The 20658-nt window shown below is 43.6% G+C and overlaps 1 protein-coding gene across 1 annotated transcript in view; it reads left to right on the top strand.

The window, feature by feature from the left end:
- LOC124857580 (integrin alpha-5-like) overlaps positions 1–20658 on the top strand; it is a 105805-nt gene that overhangs the window by 57208 nt on the left and 27939 nt on the right. Inside the window, exon 19 of the mRNA XM_047348907.1 lies at positions 6958–7025. Coding sequence (XP_047204863.1) covers positions 6958–7025 — 68 coding nt within the window. The remainder of the gene's footprint in view (positions 1–6957; positions 7026–20658) is intronic.

Here is a 20658-nt window from a genome sequence, read left to right as displayed (position 1 = left end):
CACTCAAGTTTTAACAGAGCTGTTCATGACAAACATTAAATGAAATCTGAGAGAGTAGTTCGACTTCTTTTAGCTCATAGGGATATTACAGATTTGGGGTTCTGCTCGAACAGTATGTCCAGTCACTATCTTACCTGCACAAGGTTTGCTATTGCAAAGCTAAGACAAAGAAAATGTTTAACAGTTTAAAATAACTCCAATCTTACATTTCTTATTCAAATGCTATTTTATGAGTCTTTAAGCAGCCTTCATGTTTGAATTAGATGGTAATTGACATAGATGTTTGTAGCTAATTATGGCAATGACTAGGGTTGGGTACCAAGTTCAGTACTTTTGTAGGTACCGAGCAAATTCCATCGGTACAACCGAACACCAATTCATGACAAATCAAACGGTACCATATTTCGGTACCTAAAAGCATCATTGTGAAACTGAAGGATTGGAAGATGGGCGATGGTTCCATGCCGGACACGAACACAGCATTGCACGCACAAGAGCGCAATGACGTCATTAGCCGCTGGTACAGTAAACAAAGAAAGCAGGTCTGATAGAAAGCGCTTGAAAGTATGGCTCCACTTTTCAAAATGCAATGCAGATTACGCTCGCTGCAATATTTGTGACGCGAAGTGCAAGGCTAGCGGCGGGAATACTTCTAATCTGAGGAAGCACCTGGTTAAGCTCAACATTTTCTCAAGGCTAAAGAATTCACAATTTTCGTCAGCCTCAGATCTACGACTACAACTGCATTCGGCACCTTCTGCACGTCTGCATCCGTTAGTGACTCATCGTCTGCAGCCAGCAACATGGGAGAAGAAATGTTTGAAACAACTGAGATGTTACAATACAAACAGCTGGATGTTGTTTTAATATAATCATTAAAGTTTATGTATTGAGAGATAAATATGTCAAATTGAGAAATTTAGAGATTTTATTATTAAGCGAATTAACATTTCCACATAAACACACACAAAAGTACTGAAAACTGGTATCATTGAGGTCATCATTGAGTACCGACCGGTATCGATTCCTAGGTACCGGGTGTCTGTATCGTATCGGTACAAATGTGAAAGGTACCCATCTCTAGCAATGACCATTGAAGGTCAGCAGTGACTACACAATGGCCTTCCATGTGAAAAAATTCACGTGTTTCAAAAGTAAAGCTGTGTAAAAGAATAATATTATTACACTGGTTTAAGGGAGTGCTATTAAATTGTTTTTTAATCTATCTTACTTCTCCATCACATAGTTACTCACATATTTCACCAGGGAAGTCACTGTTTTCATTGTAATTAACCACATACTTCTATGTCAATAACCAAACTATAAGTAAAAAGAGTCATCTACTCCAAGAAAAGATATTGACTGCTCACCACCACCTGACAGGACACCACTTAAATAATCCTGGACTGTCCCTCTAAACATACACATAATGTATAGTATATCTACCTGAGTATGCCAAAAGACAATGGTTCCGTAGTACTATGTGTCAAATAAACATTGCGGCCCTCCATTAGAGATATTGGATTTGAAGTTCAAGGGATGGTTTAAAGCTTTTTACTGTTCCACTCTGCTTTCTGACTTTAGTAAGGTGTTCCAGTTTACTTCTAAATCAGACATTCCTTCCAAGTGTAGATGAACATGTATCACTGTTCAGCATGAGTGGAGAATTCCAAAAAATGACAATGACAACGTTTACTATTGCAAACCTAAAGAAGCACCGACTGGAAGAATGGAACAAAATAACAACTGAATAGCTTCATAGATTGGTATTCATTAGAGTATTTAAAGTTCCATCCTTCATCCTGCAGGGCTGTGTTTCAGGCCTGCAGCAACCAGGTTATTTAAGACAAGAATTGAAGTTGTCAAGACAGTCATGAAATGTCTTGACTTTATGCTGCCTACTTTGAGATAAAGGTCAAAGTCAAATTTTCTTCATTGAGCCCTGAAGTAACAAACATGCCAGCATACTGAAAGGTGGAGAGTAGAAAGTTGGCTTGACATAAAAAAATTACTGGAAGTAATATAAGATAAGTTAGGTTTTGTCTCCCTCATATGATTGGTGTTAAGTGACTGATGGCCACCTGAATAAATGTAAAACCAGCAACTTGAAGAAGGAATCTCCACTGAGACATCATTAACTATTGCCAGGCTTCTGCTTTTCTCTGTCTGACATTTGTTTTGGAGTCTAATGCTTCCCATATGTTGGACAGACGAGGCCATGGCATCGCTGAAATTATGGAGCTACAGAAAGATGAGACAAAAAAGCAGAGAAGATTGAAGAAAGTAAAAAAGATGAAGGGACCCAGTGAACATGTCAGTCCTGTATAATCAAATCCAATTCATGTTTTCCTTTCAGATTTTACAAAGTTAGCTGTTGCTGGAAACTAAAAGGGAAATTAATCCCAGTTGTGCTTTGAGGTTTTAACTCTTTTTGATGGAGGCGCTCCTCAAAAATGTCATTGTTTTGATGGAATTGGACTTTTCATTCTCCTTCATCATGTCATTCCTTTGCTTTCTTTCCAGATGTAAGATCAAGGTTTCTTTTATCTTGCAAACATGAAATGACAGTCATTCTTGGCTTTGCGGCATTTGGTTGTTGCAACGTTTGCTAGTTGATTGCAAATATAGAGGATGTGAGTTAACAGTATCCTCTATAATCTTTTCAAAAATACCCGAGTTAGTTGTTCTTTGTTCCATAAACATCAGCTTCCTCTAAAGCTTTCCTTAACCGCACCTTTTCACTTGCAATGCAGCGGGTAAAATAATTATAGAATATGTCGATAGTTTTGTCAGTAAATACGTTTTTATTTATGTGACATTAAATTAACATCGGCCGTCTGTAATAACCTACGTGATGTCAAAGAAATCAGACAAATTAGTCAATAAATTAATGAATGTATAAGGAGGTGGAACGGTACAGGGAAAAAGTATCGACCACATGAAGGAAAGGATGCGGAAAAAGATAAGAAACCAGCTACAATCTGTCAGTATTTAGAAAGTGTTCCTGTTGCTTTGTTTAAGTCAGTATCAATTAGTTTAATATTGTTGGACCACTTGTTGCTGAATATTGGACCACTTGCACGGTGCGGGACGCCACCAGGCCTCCTGGTGTTTTCGGCCATTTTGTATCCAGGACAGCCCGCTCCTACATATCCCGTCGAGCATTGCGACTGATATGACGGGACGCCCCAAGTCTGACGTCACAGGGCACTATATATGGAGGCGCCCATTTTGAACACCCCGCCTTCAGCTGGAGACCGGACCAGCAACTGAAGCGCATCACTTCTGGAGAAGAGTCCCTTGCGGATTTCATTTATTCTCTCGTTGAACAAGGAACAATTCCTAACTGAGGTTTCTGGAATGAGAAGGCCAGAAATTTCACTTTGCCGATCGAAGACGTGAGCTTAACACGTAACTAAGAACACGGAGTTTTGAGGAGACGAACCGCTACCGTGTTTCATCCCAAGTCGACTTTGATGGTCAGATCATATTTTTTCCTTTTCGCCAAGGAGGCCAGAGGACGAAGACTGACCGCTTTCCCTGAAGTTAATTGTGGACGCACAGTTAACCTCCTCCTTTGCACAAAATTATACGATTAGTAAAAGCGAAGATATCTTCACAAGAAGTCTTACTGTTGGAAACATACTAATCACAATAGTTACAGCCAAATTCTAAACTTCTGAATGTTCCATTGAGCACAAATGCAGCCAAAATTCTGAAGTGGAAAGAAGTTATTTTACTATAAACCAGCCATGCCCAGATGCCTCTGGTAACATTTCTGACAGACGCGTTTATTGCCAGAAAGCTTTAGGAAGACCTTGAAATAACATGTACAGTTTTTATAATTAAAAACAAGGAGTACTTCATTCATCCGGAATGTCCATTATGTACAGTAACTGCGCAAGACTCCACTGCTGAAAAAAACCATGTTGAAGATTGTTTAAATTAGCTACTGGATATTTGGACAAGCTATTGAAATACTGGGAGAATATAGTTTGGTTAAAATGAGGCCAAAGTTGAACTCTTTGAATGTCATTGCACACATCGTGTTTGTAGGATGACTGGATTTGAATAACACCATGCCAAAAGTGAATTTTGCAGGTGGGAACATCATGAAGTGGGGTATCTTGCAGCCAGAGCCGGCCCTAGCCATTTGTTCACGCTAGGTAAAATTATGTGTGCTGCCCCCCTACTGACCCCTGCACCCCCAACTAAGCATATTAGAGAAACCTCAGTATATTATACACCATATAGCATTGTTCTACAGCACACACGTGTAGGAACAGCTCCATGTTTGATGCAACGAAACACTAATGAATTAAGTAATACAAAAAGGAGTCCAGGCATCCAGGAGGCATCCGGTATAGATGTCCGAGCCACCTCAACTGGCTCCTCTCGATGTGGAGGAGCAGCGGCTCTACTCCGAGCTCCTCCCGGATGGCCGAGCTCCTCACCCTATCTCTAAGGGAGTGCCCGGCCACCCTACGGAGGAAGCTCATTTCAGCCGCTTGTATCCGGGATCCCGTTCTTTCGGTCATGACCCAAAGTTCATGGCCATAGGTGAGGGTAGGAACGTAGACCGACCGGTAAATCGAGAGCTTTGCTTTTCGGCTCAGCTCTCTCATCACCACAACGGATCGGCACAGTGCCCCCATTACTGGCAGGCTTTAATAAGTTTGAGCTTTGAGAAGCTCCTTTCAGATACAGTAGCTGTAACTGGTAGTGGCAGAGATTCTTAGAGCTACCCACATATTTGGGTAAATATCTGTGAGCTTCTTGTCATGTAAGAGGGTCAAACGTTTCATTATGATGGTCAGGTTTGAAAGTAAATGTGGAAAATTGAAGTAGAAGCTGAGGTAGAGAGGACAGACGCTGCTGTTGTAGCATCATCTGAGGCAGCTGAGGTAGAGGGGACAGGACCATTTGTTACGTCTCTGGCGTCTGAGGTAGAGCTGTCTGCATGTGGCCCGGGTTTTGAAGATGCAGGTCTTAGATCTTTAAGAAGTGCATTTGAAAACAGATGAATAGATATAAGTATTACCGATAAGAAACCACATTAAACATGCCCTAAAAATAAACGGCAACAGTACATTGAGGTAAATTGTGACAACTCAAATTGCATTTTATTGTCATAATATTGTGATGTAGCATAGTGTTCTCTTTTCCTGGTTTAAAGCTAAATTAGACTGCAGTAAAGTGATGTCATTGTGTGTACTTGCAAGACTGTCCTAGTAGTTTTATTCATATTAGTTACTTTATCCACTATTATATCCACATTACTGAGAAATATTTATCAAAAATCTCATTATGTAAATATGTTGCAAAATCAACTTTAACTTGGCAACGAAACCCTGGCTTAATAATTTTTTATTTTGATCATAGTTTTGTTTCAGTAAAAATGCTTATAACATGATGACAGGCTACTTCACCCTCAGCCTCAAACAAGATATGATTATGGATCATATCACCCAGTTGGTCTAATGTTGGTGGTGATCTATCCAGTAGGACAAAGGAGAAAAAGTGTCAGTTTTTTCTACACCTGAATTATTTCGAACTTCCTCTAAGGTGGGAGTCACTGATGGTAACTCTTGCTATTATTTTTTTATTAGCGATGTTTACCCTCATGTTCTCCAAAATAAACCAGCTTTAGCTAATCGTTCACTTGCTGCATGTAATTCTATGATCAATCCATCTTCTGCTCCAATTAGACTAGCTTGCAAGATGATGTTATGTATTGATTTTTAACAGACATCAATTACTTGTGTGTTTTTCCTGTTTTTGCCTCCTCTTCTTTTTTCTCATTCTTCCCTGAGCCCCCAAGAGCTTTGGCCTTTTTGACATGTTGGTTTAACTTGTTCACTGTAAATATGCTGTGGAGTGATGACCGTGGCCGGCTGGTTGGTGCATGGTTAGTGTCAGCTGCGTTACTGTCTGTTGGGCTGGCTGCCGCTGGGTACTTGTAAAACTGAGCTGCACACTCTGTGTGCTGTCTGGCCAGCTGAAGACTGCACAATGCTGAAAAAGTACCTTTTGACTAATGCGCTTCATATAAGTTGTATTGGCTTCTGGTAATGTCACAAAATAGTATATGAAGTAGTATGCTGTTAGTATGGGAAAAAAACCTCAACTCTCAGTGTGCCCTTATAGATCCATGGCGCCCTTAGCATTTGCCAATACTGCCTATAGTCGGAACCAGCCCTGCTTACAGCAGATGGTACTGGCAAACTTCATATGCCTGACGGAAGAATGGACAGAGAAATTTACAGGAACATTCTTGATAAGAAACTTTAAAGGAAACAACAGTGGATTTGCAAGGCAGTTGTCCCAAACACACATAGAAGGAAACTCTTACTAGGTTTGAGATAAATAAAGTAAAGCTGCTAGAATGGACCAGTCAGTCACCTGACAGGAATAATGGAAAATGTTGTTTTTATTTCATTGTTATTGAATTGTCATGTATTGTTGTGAAACACGTGAACAAAGAACAGTGAACTGAGTTTCACAAATAAGAATATAGATGTTCCCTATATATCATTATATTTAGGACCCGTAGAACCTTCGAGATTTGAAGAAACATTTGTGTGGAATAATAGATCATAGTTACATCTAAAGAATACATGTGGCTGGTTTCTCCATACAGGAGAAGTCTTGAAGTTGTCATTGCCAAAAAAAAAAAGGCTTTTCCATAAAGTATTTAATACATTTCTGTTTTCAATATTCATTTACTGTCATTCATTGGGCTATTATTTTACCCTGTTTATTTGTGTACTACTATGCTTTGATTTCTATGTATGCATGGATTACATGGGTTGTTTTTAACATCTGGTGTGAATTCTATATCACTAGAAATATATTTACTGAGAAAAACATTGACATGTTCAGTAATAAGTTTACTTGCTTTTCTATTTGTCACACCTCATCTTAACTCCTTTATCTTCGTCCTTTTTTTCCCATCAGGCCCAGATTCAGCTGGACTGTGGGGAGGACAACATTTGTGTCCCTGACCTCAAGCTGGCTGTTATTGGGTGAGAAGAAATCACCATTCTTGCTATGCACTGTATGAATATTTAACACAATAATAAAACATGTACCATGCTAGCTGACCAGTCTCCTCCCTCAGAAACCCATGAGGTGCATCTCATTAAATTAGAATATCATTGTAAAAGTTAATTTACTTAAGTAATCCAATAGAAAAAGTGAAACTCATCTATAGATTAATTACACAGCAATATATTATATTTATTAAACCTTTATTTTTTCTTAATTTTCTTAACTGTGACTAATAGCTAAGTTCAGTTTTGAGGCCAAAAAAATTACATAAGAACAATAAAAAAGGATTTTTGAGATAGAAGTGTTGCTCTGCTGAAAAAGTACATTAATGTGCCGTGCAGTACATGTACTTCATAGTTGGTCGGGGCTCCTTCTGCATGAAGTACTACATTTATTGCAGCGTTGTAAGGAGGCTATTAGCCTGTGGTCCTGCTGATGTGTTAAGGAAGCCCCAGTTGCTTTAATAGCTTTAATAGCTCATCTGTATTGTTGGCTCTGGTGTCTCTCATCTAACTCTTGAGAACATCCCAATGTAGGATCTCTGCTCCTCCCCTTCTGGTTGGTTCTCGCAGCTCATTGTCTGCAGCTGCAACGTATTCTCCTAATGAGCTCATGGGCTTCTTAAGGTAGCTGCTGATACAGACCTTTGCTGGAACATAACCTCAATTATGTGGACTCCTGTCTGTCTGCCTATCCGTCTGCCTGCCTGACTGCCTGTCGACCTGCCTATCTGCCTATCTGCCTACCTGCCTGCCAACATCTGGTAATACTCCCTCCTAAGGACTGCACTGTAAATATTCTCATCACCAGTACTCTCTCTCTCTCTCCTTGGATTCCTGGGTTTACCTCCTCCTCTTCTGGCTTCTGGACAACTCCTGCTCAAGATTCCTTAAACAAAGTCTACAGTAGAAATAAACCTCATTTACCGTCTTATCCTGTGTGCTGAGTCTGTTTCATCCTCTGGTTTTGTTCTAATTCGACTATCTAAGCAATTCATGACAGTATGTTCCAGCCATCTAACATGTCAAAGAACAATTCAGATGATGAACAGACTTCCTTAAAGGAACGCCTACAATCTACTGAAACCATGCTTCAACAGCTACTGCAACAACAAAGGACTACGGATTCTCATCTCACAGAACTTGGTGGTATGGTTCATGCTTTAAGCGAAATCATAACCAAACTCTCACCTGCCTCTTCCAATCCTCCAGTTCATTTAGAGAATCCTCAGCCACCCACAATTCTATCATCTGGGATCCGAGAGCCTGACTTCCGTCCGTCTGAACTGTTTGATGGTAATCCTAATAACTTTGGTGGTTTTTCTCTCCAGTGTGAATTAGCATTTAGTCGTTCCTCCTCCCTTTTCCCTACTGCTGCCTCCAAGATTACTTATATTGTTACCTCGCTAAAGGGATCTGCTCTGCGCTGGGCGCACGCCTATTTGGCATCTAACCCTGTTGAGTCTCTTAGTTATGCCATTTTTTTCAGTCACTTCAAGAGAGTCTTCGATCAACCACTCCAGCAGGAGGCAGCGGCTAAGAAGATACTCACCCTCAAACAGGGAAGGAGAGCGTTGGCTGAGTTCGCCATCGACTTCCGGGTGGCAGCGCAGGAGGTGGGTTGGGATGAAGCGGCACTCAAGGGTATTTTTGTTAATTCCCTTGCAGATCAAGTAAAGGACCAGTTGGTTTTGAGAGATGAACCCGAAAGACTGGATGAATTAATCAACCTATCGATCCGCATTGACAACCGTCTAAGAGAGAGACAAACAGAAAGGAACTACAATTCACAGTGGCAGCACTCTCTGGCGCCTCGAACCACTTTCCTCGACGCACCCACTTCCTCTTCAGAGGGATCTGCGGAACCGGAACCGATGCAGATTGGTCACACTCGACTCTCCCCAGAGGAACGACAACGTCGCTTTGAAGGTGGTCTTTGCCTATATTGTGGACAAGGAGGACATTTTATCACAAGATGCCCCAAGAAGGGAAAAGAGAGGGCTCGTCAATAGGTCAGGGGACTTTGATGAGCATATCCCATTCTTCCCCTGTCTCTCGTCTGTGTTTTCCGGTCACTATTATTGTTGGCCAAGAGAAGTTTCCTGTTGACGCTTTTATTGATTCTGGTGCTGAACAGAATCTTATTTCCTCGGATCTGGTTGATAAACTTCAAATACCCTCCCAGCCTCTCAACCATTCCCTTTCTGTCACTGGCATCACTGGTCAAACCATGTCTCAAGTGAGATTTAAAGTGCCCCAGCTTCACATCATCACCTCTGGTAACCATCATGAATGGGGTGAGTTCTTTGTTGTCTCTGTTGTCTCTGAAAATGTTCCATTGAACTCTTGAGGCAGAAAGGGCATTTGGTGAGTTAAAGACTCTATTTTCTTCAGCACCCATATTGACCCATCCTGATCCATGTGCACAATTTATTGTAGAGGTTAATGCTTCTGACATTGCAGTAGGGGCTATTCTATCTCAACGGTCTCCTCTGGATGATAAGGTACATCCATGTGCCTATTTTACTCGTCGCTTGTCTCCAGCAGAGCAAAATTATGATGTGGGCAACCGTGAACTGTTAGCCATCAAGTTGGCGCTTGAGGAATGGCAGCATTGGTTAGAGGGTACTGAAGTCCCTTTTCTCATTTGGACTGATCATAAGAACCTCTCCTACTTTGCTGACTATGCTTGATAGGGAATATAATGATGAAACAGCTAAATAAAAACATATATTGTAGATATTTTAGTGAGGTTTTAAGGAAACTTTCACAAAGAGGAGGGAAACCAGCTATGATCAATACATTATTGCTAAAACTAAAGAATAAGTCATAAGCATGATCTGTGTAATGTTTTCTCCTGCTGATAACTGTCATTGTTGTATAGATAAACCCTCTCAAAAAAAATAAGACTGAACAAGGGTAAAACAGTGAATTTCCCAGTAGGCTGGATGTTGTATGCATTGCTGGAAGGAAAACTGAGTGTGGACGCATGCGAAAATCACAGGGACAACGCTCATCCAAACCACAGCTTTGATAATGACAGAAGAGTCTCTAAGGGATGCAGCAATTTATGCAGCAGTTTATTTCCTCATTAGTGTTCTCAGGAGTATTGTAACAGACTTTAACCACATCATCTGACCATTGTGCGAGTTCCATATTAAGCAACGTGAAAACTTAAAAATCAAACTAATTGTTGCTCAAAAGGTCTCTTAAACCCTGTTGGAGCATTTTTATATGACGTCACCATGTAGTTCTGATACAGTGTCGAGCATACAACATGTGGAAAGTGAAATTAGAAATCTAGTCCCACAAAGTTATACCACAGCCATAAATAAAAGAAAATGCTTTTACAAAAAAAGTTCTTCACAATTACTGTTGAGTGCAATATAAACCAATAACATGACATACCTGTAAATTCATCTTCATGGACAACAATGATCCAGCTCATCCAGGTCGCATCATTAGGGAAAGGCTGCTGGAGACTGGGGTACCTTGAATGGAGGGGCCTGCACTTTCTCCAGACCCGAGTCCCATAAAAAACATGCGATCAGTTGAGTCTAAAAGCTCGTAACTCTGTAGCCCAGAACCTCAATGACCTGAGAGCCACCCTTCAAGAAGAGTGGTATTCCATGCCTCAGTGGACAATAAGTCGATTGTGATCAGCATGAAACATTGCTGTCAAGCTGTAATTGATGCTAAAGGGCACATGACACATTATTTATTGTGGTGTACCTACTGTTGTTGGCTTTTGCTTCAAAAAATAGTTTATTATGTCATTGTAGCGTAACTTTTTGCATTGTATAAAAACGAGTTTCTCTGTAGCTCATAACCTGGCTGCACCAGCTTGTGTATTTAGCAGAATGTTTGATTGCTCTTAGCACAATCTGATAGGATAAATACCTCATTATTATTTGTTTGTGAATGGACACCAGAGAGATATTAGTCAGTGTGACCCCCCCTATTCACATAGCAAACACACACATGCTCTGACTTTCTCCTCATAGGCAGCCAACTCTGTCATGAGGTGTGTTTTGAATTATGTGGCCTTGTGATCCCTTTTTCTGCAAAAATACAATCAGTGATACGATTTTACCATGAAAACTCAGAAGATTTGCATGAAGAGCTGCCTCAAGGCCAAACTCAAATGATTCAAAGCATACAGGAGAAGAATTTGTCTTCGCATGTAAAAAACAACATTTTCATTTCCTAGCCCAACATTCCTCAAAGATGGCCTGTTTAACATTCAGAATGAACCCAGAGGTTTATCACTGTGCATTTGTTGTGCTTTAACTAGGAACCTCCTTTCACCCTTGTTTTTTCTTAACACATGAATTCATTGTGTAACTTCTGTGGTGGGCTGCAGTTTTCTTTTAACTCTCAGTGCCTGTTGAGAGTTGATGTTATGCCATCCGTGTTGCTTCCAGTGCATTTGCTGAACCCTGGCCTTATTAAAAATCATCTGGTTATTTTACCTAGAGAAGGGTCACTGTGTCCAGATTCTGTGATGACAAGGGCGAAAGAGGGAATGGTAGAATGGGATAAAACAAGACCCCCAGTTCTAACCCTCGACAGACCTTGTTACTTCTTCTTCTGCCCAATAGAAACATAGATTTACAGCAGAGCAGCAGACAGGGAGGGGCCGCAGTTGGAGAGTGTTGAGAGAATGTATCACAACACTAAAAATGTACTGCCGCTCGTTACGTGGAACATGCGGAATACATGGGGGGTCGGTTTCCTGAAACAAATCACAGTGATCAGCTTTGGCTTGGTTTCCAGGTTGACAATGGACTGATATTTCACAGAAAATGGTCTCTGGGGAGAGCCTGAAAAAGAGATGCATTGTTTCAAAACATTGATTTTCATTATCTAGTGTTCAAAGATTGTGATCAGTGTTGGTGATTTTGTCCTTTTGGATGGATTTGTGTCCCTAAACGTTTCATCACATCATTGCTTTAAGATCTGTTGTTATGTTTTGGTCTTACTGTGCAATTTGAGTGCTGGTCATTTAACACCATACATTTCATACATTTGATATTTCAGTCATTTTCTAAATGTTTTTTTTTTCCTGCAATGAAATGAACCTCTCTGCCATAGGAAGTTTTGTACCCATGATTCTTCAATTAATTCTTTGGCAGGGGGATTCTTTGTACTCGCTTTGACACTCGACAATTTAAATTTATTATATTAAGGCCCCATGTGGATTTTGCCCTGTTTTGAGGGGTATTATCTGGGTCTGGACTCTATATAGGTCTTAGCTTGGTTTCAAATGGATTTCAGGAAAATCAGCTCAACATGTGTAACACTTCAAGGACCCATATGAATCGAAAGCTTTACCCAAAGATGTTTTGCATCAAATGTGCGTAGGCATTTAACATGGTTCCATTATAGACCTTATGGAAAATTGTATCCAAGGCCAATTTACTACCCATTTGGATGACAAATGGGTAAAGTGAAATTTATTTTAAAAATAATACTACATATATTTAGTTATGAAACATATCAATGTTTTAGTTCTGACATTTGCTTTGTCTTACTTTCTTCTAAGAGGCAGTCTGAAAGCTAAAGGAAGTAGAACATGTTTATTCAACATTGACTCTCTCTTTCTTCCATTGTCAGTTGAAACAGTAACAGTGGGGTCATTCCTCTGAGGATGAGCCAACATCTTGGAAGTGCTGCACAGTTCTTGCTGTTGCAGTTTTATCCATTGCTCTTACTGTTGTCACTATAAGTAGTGCAAAACCCAAAATGATCCAACACAACAGACCAAAATGATATACAGTAGCTGCTGTTGGACCACTTGTTTGCTGAGTATTGGATTATCTGCACGTTGTTGGACGTCACTGTGCCCCTCCAATGGCATCGGCCATTTTGTACCCAGGACAGCCCGCTCCTACATATCCCATCGAGCATTGCGACTGATATGACTGGGCGTCCCCAGTCTGACGTCACAGGATGCTATATAGGAGGCGCTCATGTTTGAAAACTCGCCTTCTGCTAGAAATCATCTGGTGATTGAAGCGCAGAGAAGAACTCTGTGCAGAGTTTCATTCATTCTCTCTCGTTGGACAACGAACTATTCATAACTGAAGTGTTTGGACTAAGAAGGCCAGAGATTTCACTTTTGCCGATCGAAGACGTGAGTTAACACGTAACTGGAGACACGGAGTTTCGGAAAGACGAACCGCTACCGTGTTTCATTTTCAAGTCGACTTTGATGGTCAGATCATATTTTTCCTTTTTGTCAAGAAGACCAAAGGACAAAGACTGACCGTTCCCCTGAAGTTAATTGTGGACGCACATTAACTTAATCCCACTTTTCCTCGCTCGAATTTCCTCACTCGGAAGAAGACGACACAAGTAAAACCCATTTTTTTTATTTCTTTATTAGAAGGCCTGGGCAGGGTCAGAGGTTGTAGAAGCGATCAGAATCGCTGGTTAGGATCTCATGTGTTCTGAATAATATGTGCATGTAACCTTGCTTGTTGAAACTTTGATGTGTTATGTAATATCGGGATCCGCCGTGTTCCCCAGAGCTGTTTGTGTTTACTATCTGAACGCGGGTGCGTTGCAAGACTGGACTGTTAAAACGACCTCATGGTAAAATTCTCCATTTTACCTTTGTCTTCAATCTCACTGTGCTAGCTTGCCGCCAAAAGTTTTCAATCCTTTGTGGTCAGGAGTTAGGGGGAAGTTTTATGATCAGAAGACCATAAGGACAGTCGGAGCTGCGCTCCAACCCCCACCACTCGCCACCACTCATATCCCCCTCTCCCTTTGTCTGTAGTGCCATAAACTGCTGGTTGACTCAATACATACCCACTACCGTTTGTTGATTTTGCTTATTTAGATGTGTTACCCCTGTGTTTGTAGAATTTTGCATGTTGAGTAGGTGAAAATGAATAAATATTCACATAGATAAAGTGTCAGTCAAAATAAGGTTCAAGTTCCACACGTTTCGGCAGAAACGGTCGATTAAACAGTGACATCTCCGGCAATAGTTATTAATTATTACGGAGTATTTAACGGTTGTAATTGTCAGAGGCGTTTAGCCACAATTAAAACACCAGAAACATCTCTGGTCTCGATTCGTAAATGAGGATTTATGTTTAAGAAATTGATTTAGTCAGATTATGATTTGTAATTATAATTATTGATCAAGATTATTCAATCAATAATCATAAACCCAACATATGGCGTTCCTGGGTGGACCTTAAAAAGACAGACATCAAATCACTGTTGCACAGAATGAACGAACAGTTGTGATCTCCGTTAACAAGACGTTTATTGGGAGACTTGAGTTTCGCACAGAACGTTTGTGAATTAGGGGATTTTGATTAGGTTGTGCTCAGTTCTACTGCAAAGGATAACATTAGCTTTCAGAGGTGTTTGTTTTGGATGCAAGGTGAAAGTTGGTTTAACTTGTGGAAAAGTTAAAGTTAATTTCCAGTCGCCAGCCTGCTGCTGCAGCTGTAAAAACCAGCGCTGATAAGCAGCAGACCTGCCCCCAGTGTCCACTGAGCGTAATTACAGTTGTGACCAACATTCTCCCAGTCAGTTAGAGAACAACACCTACATCTGGTGGCCATTTAATAGATTACAGATTGCAGCTGGATTTCCCAAACCGCAGACCTGCACTCAGTACCATCTGGTGGTCACTAGTTAGAATTGCATTTCCTACCTTGAATTTTAATCACTCAATTCATTACCACAGTCAAATAATTCCATCACCTATGATCAAAAGGGCATAACTTAAAGTTGAAAGTTGAAGTTACAGATCATTCATTACCACTTTTGGATAAAATTTAAGCGTTTTTGCTGGGTTTTAGTGTGTGAAGCATGTTTTGATCTGACTCATAAAACTAACTTAGTTGTCTAACAGGAAGGTAGGTGATTCATATTAGAGAACACTAACATTTATTTGAAGCTAAGAACAGCATTGAATGTTTAGTTTCGTTTTCCCATTTTTAAAATTTTACTTTGAACTTGGTTTCTGGGTTATTTAAAAAAAAATTCTTTCCCTTCTTCCCCTTTTTTGCATGTTTGCTTGATTAACCCCATTAAAGCATAGACTTGGGTAAGCCACAGTTTGAACGGTCAAACCATTGTGCCCATTTTAAGCAAACCCATACACCTGGAAGATACAGGTATGAATCAGACAGCTAGCTGAATAGCTTAGCCTGTTTGTGTGCAGCTAATTAAGTTTAGCAATCCTTAATCACTGAACAGCTTAGCCTGTTTGTGTGCAGCTAATTAATTTAGCAATCGTTAATCACTGAACAGCTTAGCCTGTTGTGTGCAGCTAATTAAGTTTAGCAATCCTTAATCACTGAATAGCTTAGCCTGTTTGTGTGCAGCTAATTAATTTAGCAATCGTTAATCACTGAACAGCTTAGCCTGTTTGTGTGCAGCTAATTAAGTTTAGCAATCCTTAATCACTGAATAGCTTAGCCTGTTGAATTGCTGCTAATTTCTTTAGTGGTGGTTCATAAATAAACAGTTTGTGTGCGTGCATTGTGCATTTTGGGCCAAAGATGGAGGGAACATCCCAGACTGCAGCTGGAGATGTGTGTATGGTGGAGGACCCCATAGGAATGCAGGCACAAGAGGTGATCGGGTCATTGATTCTGTTGTCCCCCGAGGAGCGTAAAGGCCTCAATGATTATGGCATTGAGCAATGTGAAGCCAGGATTCAGGAGTTGCTCCAAGTCATTAAAAACCCACCGAAGGACAGACGGGTCTCAGATGTGTTAGGACAGCTCACTCTGTTGTATCAGCGAAGGTTAATGTTGGAAGTTGACCAGCGCGTTAAACTGCAGTTCGAGCTGTATGATACTTTGCAGACGGTGGATGTCCTTCGAGGGGAAATAACAGAAGTGGGAAATAGATTGGAAACAATAGAGGGTAGCCATGCCACCCCGCCCCCCCTGGAAGAATGGGGGGACGAACCGAAACCCACCCCACAGGTTGAAACCTTTGGAGGTGAGCCACACCTGCGAAACCCTGAGAGAACCTGCAGGTCAGATCTGGAGGATGTAGAAGCTGCTCTCCAGAGATTACCTTTCCAGGCTCATAGGGTTCCCCAGACATCCACCGAGGTAAGAACAGGGGTAAGTAGTCACAATAGGTTCAGTGGTGCGGTGCCCCACCCCACTGCAATCAGCAGCCATGAACGGTACCTGGCTGGGGACCCAGCAGGTGTAAATAGTTCACGGTTCAGATGCGAGCAGCCGTCAAACGTGACTCGCAGTACGGTCCTCTACGATCCCTCACCTCCGCCACGGCGGCAGGAGTGTCGCCCCTGGGATTCAGGTAGCTCCTACCGCCCTCAACCGCTGCCCAGGACCCGAGTCCGGGAAGCACAGGGCCCACAGTTATACCGGGAGCAGCCTCCACTGCCTCCTCCGAGGATGAGGCGTGATGCACCGATACCCTCTGAGTGCAACCGGAGTGAACTCTCCGATGATGACTCAGATAGGCCGGGACCAATCCCTGAAAGTGGATTGCGCACCCGCCAGCTTGAGTCCCTTGCTAAAGACATAGAGCGTTTCGACCCTAATAAGGCAGAATCAAACATTGATGATTACCTTAGGGAAGTGGAACGCTGTCTTCTAGATTTGTACTGCCCATCAGCATGGGAGAAACTGAAGCTCATCTGGAAGACAACGTCCAGGAGCGTCCATGTTTTCATGGAGAGCCTGACACCCGCAGTCCGAGACCGTTATTCAACCCTTTGCGAAGCTTTAAGGGAAGAATATTCTGTGTACACGGACCGGGCCTCAGCCACACTTGGGGCTTTCACGATCCAGCAAAAGAAAAGCGAAGCACTCAGGGAGTATTACCAGCGCTTGAGAGCCGTTTACTTCCAAGGACGCAATGCGCCAGGCATTGAGGAGGAACATGCTTTTAAATCCCTGTTCCTCCACAACCTTCATGAAAGTGTGCGATACGAGGTTACTATGTATTGCAGAACCAAGGCCATGAGCATGCAAGAGATCCGCAAATATGCTCAGATGGCGTTGGAAACACGTGCTCACCCGACCAAGGGATCGGAGAGCGAGGCTAGGGTTTTACAGGTCCAAACTGACAGAAACAGCCTCGCATTAGAAGGTCAGGAAATACCTCCAGCAGTAACCCACGCCAAGAACCGGTTCAGGGAACAACGTAGGTTTAGTCCGCAGGACCGGGGGGGTGGCAATGAACGGCACCCAAAGCCTGGTAAATCGGATAACCCTAGGTGCCCTGACTACCAAGCGAGGCCGAAAGGTAAGATTGATGGAAAGGGGTGGGACCGACCCGCAGAGGGAATTATGGGGAGAGAGATGAAGGAGGCCTTACGCAAGATGGTAACAGAAGCGGTGCGTGAGGCCACCGCACCCCCACCACCTTCAAAACGCGAAACCAACCACCTGGATAAACCAGATCCGAAACCCCCGTCAGCGTGACTAGGCGTAGATTCCGCCTCCACGGCAACCAGAGTTTATCTGGTCGGGTGGGGAGAAAAACCTGAGAAACCTCAAGTACCCCTTGAGACCTCGTCAGGAAAAACACCCCAGACTCCCTTCCTAAAATTCTTAGGTGAACTAACCCACAACACGCATGCCGATCGCCTATACTGTCCGACTATTATAGGGGGGTGCGTCAAGGTGAACGCACTCCTGGACACCGGATCAGAAATTAGCCTGATGTGCTCAACCCTGTTTGAGGAGGTGAGTAGAGCTATGCTCGCTCTCGGTAAACCATTTCAAATTGAGGGTTGCGATGTAAGCATAACCAGCTACACCCAAGACCGCTCATACATAACCAGTCGGGTGTGGTTGGATGTTTCATTCCAAGACATGACTTTGGTCCACCCCATTTACATTTGCACACTGGACACAGAGCCTCTACTTGTCGGCCAGGACCTGCTGGACAGGTTAGCCCCGCTCATTGACTGCCACCAGGGCCAACTCTGGGCCCAGGTGGAGACGCCAAAACCCCTGGGCACAAGCAGTAAACCGCCCTTTTCCACCAACCAAGTTTCCAGTGTGGAGGGTCCCAAAGAACCTCTGGCGAAGCTTATGCCTTCGACAGAACCAGTCACGGGCACCTGTGGGGCACAAGTGCATCCGGCCACCCAGGGAACTGCCCTTCGCGGTCATGACTCGTTTCTCTGCTCTCTGGAAAACGAAGGGGTGAAACCTTACAACCCCAAAATAGTGGAAGGTGTGCACCTGGAGGACACCTTCACACCTGAAGTGATCTTAGCACTTTGGCTAGAGAAGTCCGCAATCAGCAGGGAGTTATATGACCGTCTGTCCCAAGAAAACCCACATCTAATTGAGGTGCGACGTAGCCACAGTCTGCTCTCAGCAGGCTGGCCATGCCGCCTGCTGAAGGCAACCGGAGTCTGCATCCTCAAGGTGCAGCTGGGCGTGAGACAGCTTGCCCATACCTTCAGCATTGCTCAACATCTGCACCCACCGGTTTTCATCGGGGCAGATCTACTGGTTCAGCTGGGCGCCCAGTTAGACACGTTTAACCAGGTTGTTTGGGCCCGAGCCAATGCTCCCTCAAGCCCCTTCCTGGGAACCCCTGAGGTCATGCTGTCGGGACAAACTACCCCTCAGGCCTGCCAGGCCATCAGTGAGACCGAGTCACTAATACCGCAGCGAACAGCAGGGGTACCTATGCGACTGACGGTCAAAGCCGGACAGAAGCTTCAGAACACCCGCGTTTTCTTCCAACCTCTTCCCTACTTCCGGGACTTGAACCTGGTGGTCTGTGGCACGCCCATGCTTGAGTTGAACAACCGTTCAACTTATCTTTTGGTGGAGAATCCAACTCAAGTGCCAATCCAGGTAGCCGCAAGGAAACCCCTGGGCATGCTCATAGACAGTTCTCATCATGACTTCGAGCTAACCATCCCCGTGATTGGAGACATGCCCTTATTTGTATCCGATAGGCAGGACTCTCCAGACGTGGTGTCCACGTTCCCGTCGGGCATGATCACAACTGAGAGACATGAGGTTTTAGCAACCAAATCCACCTGTGGTGCTACCCTGGGGCCTGAAGGCAACCTGGTAGTGTACGCACTGGCGACACACCCAGAGCAGCCAGGTCAAGAAGAGTCTGGGACACAGGACTCCTCTAGCGAACCCTACCCCGGTTTTGAGACCGAGGTCCACGAGCAGCTGGAGAAAGCCAATGCGCTAAGCACGGAAGAGGAAAGAACGGCTCTTAAGAAGTTGTTCTATGAATACCAGTCAGTCCTCTCGAAGGACTCCCATGACTGTGGGGTCACCGACCTCCGCATGGTTCGTATTCCAACGAACCCAAACGCACCCCCCATGTTCGTGCGTCAATATAAGATACCTCTGGCCGCTTACGAGTCGATTCAAGAGATCCTCGACAAGCTGTTGGAGAAACATATAATACGTGAATGCAACTCCACGTACAACTCCCCAATCTGGCCGGTGTTGAAACCGACCGGGAAATGGCGTCTGACAATAGACTACTGTTCACTGAACAAGCAGGTACCCCTCTCACGCTGGCCCATGATTCATCTGGACCAGGAGCTGGCTAAGGTGAGAGACGCTCGCTTCTTCTCCACAGTGGACGTGGCGAATGGCTTCTGGACAATGAAGGTAGACCCGGCCGACTAGTACAAATTGGCGTTTTCCTTCGGGAACCGCCAGTATACCTGGAACAGGTGCCCCTTTGGGTACTCGAACTCTCCGGCTGAATTTAACATCTTCCTTCACAAAGCCATGTCCGATGCCGCAACCCGGGGAAACCTCATTTACGTCGATGACATCCTTATGAGGAGCAGGACGTTCGAGGAACACCTAGCCGAACTTCGGCACGTCCTGGACCAGCTTGGCGCGGCAGGGGCTAAGCTAGCACTCGCCAAAGGCCAATGGTGCAGGACAAAGGTGGAATACGTCGGTTTAACCGTGGGCCCAAATGGCATTGAGCCCCAAGCCAGCAGGATCCGAGCCATCCAAGACATAAAGGCTCCAACGAACGTGTCTGAACTTGGGAATTTCTTAGGGGTCTGTAACTACTCCCGCCAGTTTATTGAGGACTATGCGGAGATGGCCAGATCCCTCACAGAACTCCTGCGCAAAGACACGCCTTTTACATGGGGGGAACCCCAAGAGCATGCCTTCCAACTCCTGAAACAGAAACTTGGTTCTGCTCCCTGCCTGGCCTACCCAGATAAGGACAAGGAGTTCTACCTGGAAGCGGGTTTCTCCTCCAAGTGTCTAAGTGCTGCTTTGAAGCAGAAACATGACCAGGACATGTGAGTTGTCGCATACGCAAGCCGACCCTTGAGTGACATAGAGGTTAAGTTCTCCGACTGTGAGAGAGCTCTGCTTTCTACAGTTTGGGCAGTTGAACATTTCCGCAGTTACATTGGGGGGCAGAAAGTCATTATCGAGACGAGTCACCAACCGGCACAGTCCTGCAAGACACCCCCGGGCTCCTTATTACGCGCTGTAGACTCCACACGCAGAGGGTCTTCGTGCGCCTAGACCCGTGGGACGTATACCGTAAACACATCCGTCTTCCGCCACTGATGACTGAAGGAAGACCACAAGGGACTCAAACCCCCGACACCATAGACCAT

Source organism: Girardinichthys multiradiatus, chromosome 20, assembly GCF_021462225.1.
Source record: "Girardinichthys multiradiatus isolate DD_20200921_A chromosome 20, DD_fGirMul_XY1, whole genome shotgun sequence".
Taxonomy (NCBI): Eukaryota; Metazoa; Chordata; class Actinopteri; order Cyprinodontiformes; family Goodeidae; genus Girardinichthys; species Girardinichthys multiradiatus.
The sequence above is the reverse complement of the archived record's forward strand: the minus strand, read 5'-3'. Positions and strand labels throughout refer to the sequence as shown.